The 3,935-nt window shown below is 41.5% G+C and overlaps 1 protein-coding gene across 1 annotated transcript in view; it reads left to right on the top strand.

Annotated features, from left to right (window-relative positions):
• Positions 1-2,798, top strand: part of STARD13 (StAR-related lipid transfer (START) domain containing 13) — a 41,232-nt gene extending 38,434 nt beyond the window's left edge. The window contains exons 13-14 of the mRNA XM_009699006.1: positions 2,123-2,299; positions 2,681-2,798. Coding sequence (XP_009697308.1) covers positions 2,123-2,299; positions 2,681-2,798 — 295 coding nt within the window. The remainder of the gene's footprint in view (positions 1-2,122; positions 2,300-2,680) is intronic.
• The last annotated feature ends 1,137 nt before the right edge of the window (positions 2,799-3,935 follow it).

Below are 3,935 nucleotides of genomic sequence, written 5' to 3' on the forward strand. Positions count from 1 at the left end.
ATTTAAAAAAAGTTTTCTGTAAATTCTTTATAACATTAAAACACCAGTCCTCCCATTACTCTATTTCCTGTGCCTTCCCACAGTATACTGGGCTAAACTCATTATTTTATCATTAATTTCATAATTATTATTAATTTTCTTATATTATTGACTTAAACCAGTGATAAATTTGGCCTTCCACGTAGCACCAAGAAGATGGTCTGGGAGCGACGGGGAGGTTTTAATGACCGTGATTCTGACCTCTTATTTGCCACTTAGTTCACCGTTAGGTTTTATGGTGGTTTATGTTCTTTAAAGACCTGCTGTGCTGTCACATCAGTTAAAGAAAAATCTTGCCATTGAGTTCTCATTCTTTTCACTAACCCAGGCAGAATGACCCCCAAGGACTGAAATATATATCATAAAACTGAATCCTGGTGGGTTTTTAAGGGCTGAAAACAGCCGTCAGGCAGATCTGTCAGACTCTGTTGTTTGTCTCCCTTGATTTATATCATTAAGTCTAGAGCAAGGTTAGCCAGTGATATCGCAGTCAATTTGATACCTTATGATTTGTGGGAAGGGAACAGTGAAATTATAATTCACCTCTGGGGACATTAATAAATATATTTTAACAGACAGCAATTTTCTCCTTCCCAATCAAACTTTTGGCTGTGAAAGGATAAACTTAGTTGTTGGGTTTTGCTTTGGTTTAGGTTTTTTTTTTTTCCAATTTGACAGTCACAACAAGGGGATGAGGCTCCCTTGAGAAGACTCTAATGGTAAGAGGATAGGGGTGATGTTTCGTGTGCCTGGGATCTGATGCAGCTCTGCACTGCCCTGCACAGGCATTGCTTTTCATTAAAGATTCCTCAAATGTTTAATGTTCGTTAAGTATCACAGCAGCTCTGTGAGTTAGATGCCATGCCTGGTTTTACTACTGTAAGATATTTAGAGAAGTATGGAAACTGGCCTGAATTGTGTAACTGGGAATAAGAATCATAAGTCTTCTGCAATCTCTGGAATACATAGTTTTCCACTTCACAAACAGCCCGAGTAAGTGCCATGTAATTACCAAAATGATACGGTCACATCTAAGCACTGTGCAGGCATCCACAATAGATGGTTCAGCATTTCACAGTAGATCTGAGGTGTGATTTCCTACTTTCCAGGTGTTTCATCTGCCAAGATAGCTCATCATTTTTATTAATGCACAGACACATGCAAAACCTTCTGAAGTCAGTATCTTCCTGCAGTGTCTTGAATAACAGCTCAATTTCATAAAAGAAAAAGGCAGAATGTTAAAATTATCTGCTGAAGTCCAAACTTCAACAGTCCTCGAAAGCAGGTTACCTGCTAAAACATGATACTTCCCAAGGTTGCTCAATCCCTCTCTCAGAGTCCATGGCAGGGTGATGCACATTACCCAGCAAGTGGGAACTTCTCATTTCTTCCCACAGCCTAGGAAAGAGCATAGACGTAGCCTAATGCAAGGCAGACGAGGAAGATGTGAGACACCAGAATATGTGGAGAATGCTTGCAGAACAAGAAAAAAAATGTTAAGTGTTAAAGTCGAGGTCTCCTGAACTTGGTGGAAAACTTCTGCAGCATGTAAGAGAGGCTAGAAGCTCAGGAGAGGGAAAAAAAGGAAAGGACATTTTGTTTTTCATTGAGATGCACTTGAAATGTTCTGGGAGGTTCAGACCTCAGTGTGGGTAGTAGTGAGGATTTCTGCTGCGCTAGACTGTATTTATTGTTCTGTAAGTCTGCATGGGTGCCATGCAACATTTCAGCCTTTGCTGAATGGCTGATGCTCACTTTATCTCCTTTGCAAAACTTCTGCCTGCCTGCAAAAGGCTGGATCGTGCCCTGTAATACGTAACGGTTACAGCACGCTCACGTGGAGAAGCAAAACTTCTCCGCCTGGAGCCTGCAGCAATGTAGATGGATGGCCATTCCACACCATGGTGAGACTCCCAACTGGGCAATATGAAACTCCTCCAAGGACTCCTAGGACAGTCCAGTGGCATTGCAGGCAACAACAAAGACAAGCAGACAAGCAAACTGTAACTTTAATTCTTGTTCTTACTCGTGTGCCCAAAAGTTTCGTTACTAAATTGATTCTATCTTGAATGTGTTGCCGCAGGACATGGAGGACGGATTTGCCCAAGGGGATGTGCATGCTGGTTGCCATCTCTGTGGAGCACGAAGAGGCTCCTCTTATGGGAGCTGTGCGAGCCATCGTGATGGACTCCCAGTACTTGATAGAGCCATGTGGCTCAGGGAAAGCCAGGCTGACCCACATCTGCAGAATTGACCTAAAGTAAGTATCCCATCCCACCTGCAAAAAGCAGATGTCCATTCAGCAGGGCAAAAACCTCCAGCTCAGGGAGGGGAGGTGTTGGGAACAGAGGACATGGTCAATGGAGCTGTGCTGCTTTGGAGTCTTCCTGCAGTCTTTTGTATCCACCAAGCTCATTTCTCCACTCAGCGTCTACCGCTGTTATGATGTGACCACAGAAATAAAATGTGCTTATTTGATTCCTGCACGGGAGGACTTCAGAGTACGCTTACAACGACAAGCATTTGAAGTCCCCACCACCACCGTGGGCAGCAGGGAGTAAGAAGCACGGCAAGCCCATTCCTGCGGGGCATATTTCTTGAGTATTTGAGTTTCTCAATAATTCTCTTTCCATTTCTTCAGAGGACATTCCCCAGAGTGGTACAACAAAGGCTTTGGACATCTGTGTGCAGCAGAAGTTGCCAGGATCAGAAACTCGTTTCAGCCTCTGATTGCCGAGGGACCAGAAACAAAAATCTGAGGAAGTGTTCCTGGGAGCGTGTGAGCGTAAATTGGGGTCTGGCAGGGAGCAGGAGTACTGAAAGCAAAGATCTTATTTAAGCTGCAGAAATCTGACCAGACCTGGGTCTGTACAAAGCTGAAACAGGAATTTTATAGGAAAGTTCTTTCACTCTGGAGACTTCACCTCCCCTTGCCACATCCCTTCCGTATTAATTTCAATTATTGAAGTAAACATTTCTTCAGAGAGCTTTTATCATTATTACTCTAAAAGCAGACTATTGCCATTACTTGTGTGTTACATAACTCTGGTATTTAAAGGCTTCTAAGAAGCATATTTTAATTGTAAATAAATTATGTACAGTATGTATATATTTATATTATATCTATCTATATATATGTATATGTATAAATTAATTATTTTGTATATAACTCAGTGCAAATCACTTGCATCAGTTGGACCTTAAGTGAACCTGGCACTTGTTTCTTAGCGTGTCACTGCTACATGAGCTGTGTTTGCTATTATCACAGGGCTACCGGGCATCATCCGTATGATAACAGAAACGCCTCTTCTCAAATATGTTTCGTGTTCGTGTATGCTGTGAGAAGGTACCTAGAAATAGATGTAGGAAGAATTAAAAGAATCAAGGAAGAAGGAGGTTACTGTACATTTAAAAATAATGAGGAGCGGATCAGTTTCGCCAAATAAAATACATGGAAACGTAACGGAGACAGACATTTTGAAGGCCATTTATATCAGAATTGTGAATGTTAGTACAAGGTGGTGGTGAAAACTTACCTATTGCCTTAAGTAATGGTGTAGAGAACCTCCCTGTGTGCAGCGTTCAAAGTAACTGCTCATTGTTGGAGAGTACAAGATAAGGCTGTGTGTACTGAGGTGTCTGAAATCAGACTGGTAAGGGATGAAGCTGTAAATGATTTTTTTTTAACGTTTTGTCTAGGTTCTGAGTAAGCGTTTCTGTGTTGTTCTTTCCTTCTCCCATAGAGATGGCTAATGGTTAAGAAATTCCAAAGCAGATTTTCCACATCCAGTGGTCACGAAGACGTGCAGATGACTACCATGCCTTTTAATATTCTACTATACAGACAACTAAACTTTTTAAAGCTTTTAAACACATCTTGGAGATTTAAAAGACTA

The sequence above is a fragment of the Cariama cristata genome, unplaced genomic scaffold (assembly GCF_000690535.1).
Source record: "Cariama cristata isolate BGI_N322 unplaced genomic scaffold, ASM69053v1 scaffold5914, whole genome shotgun sequence".
Lineage (NCBI taxonomy): Eukaryota > Metazoa > Chordata > Aves > Cariamiformes > Cariamidae > Cariama > Cariama cristata.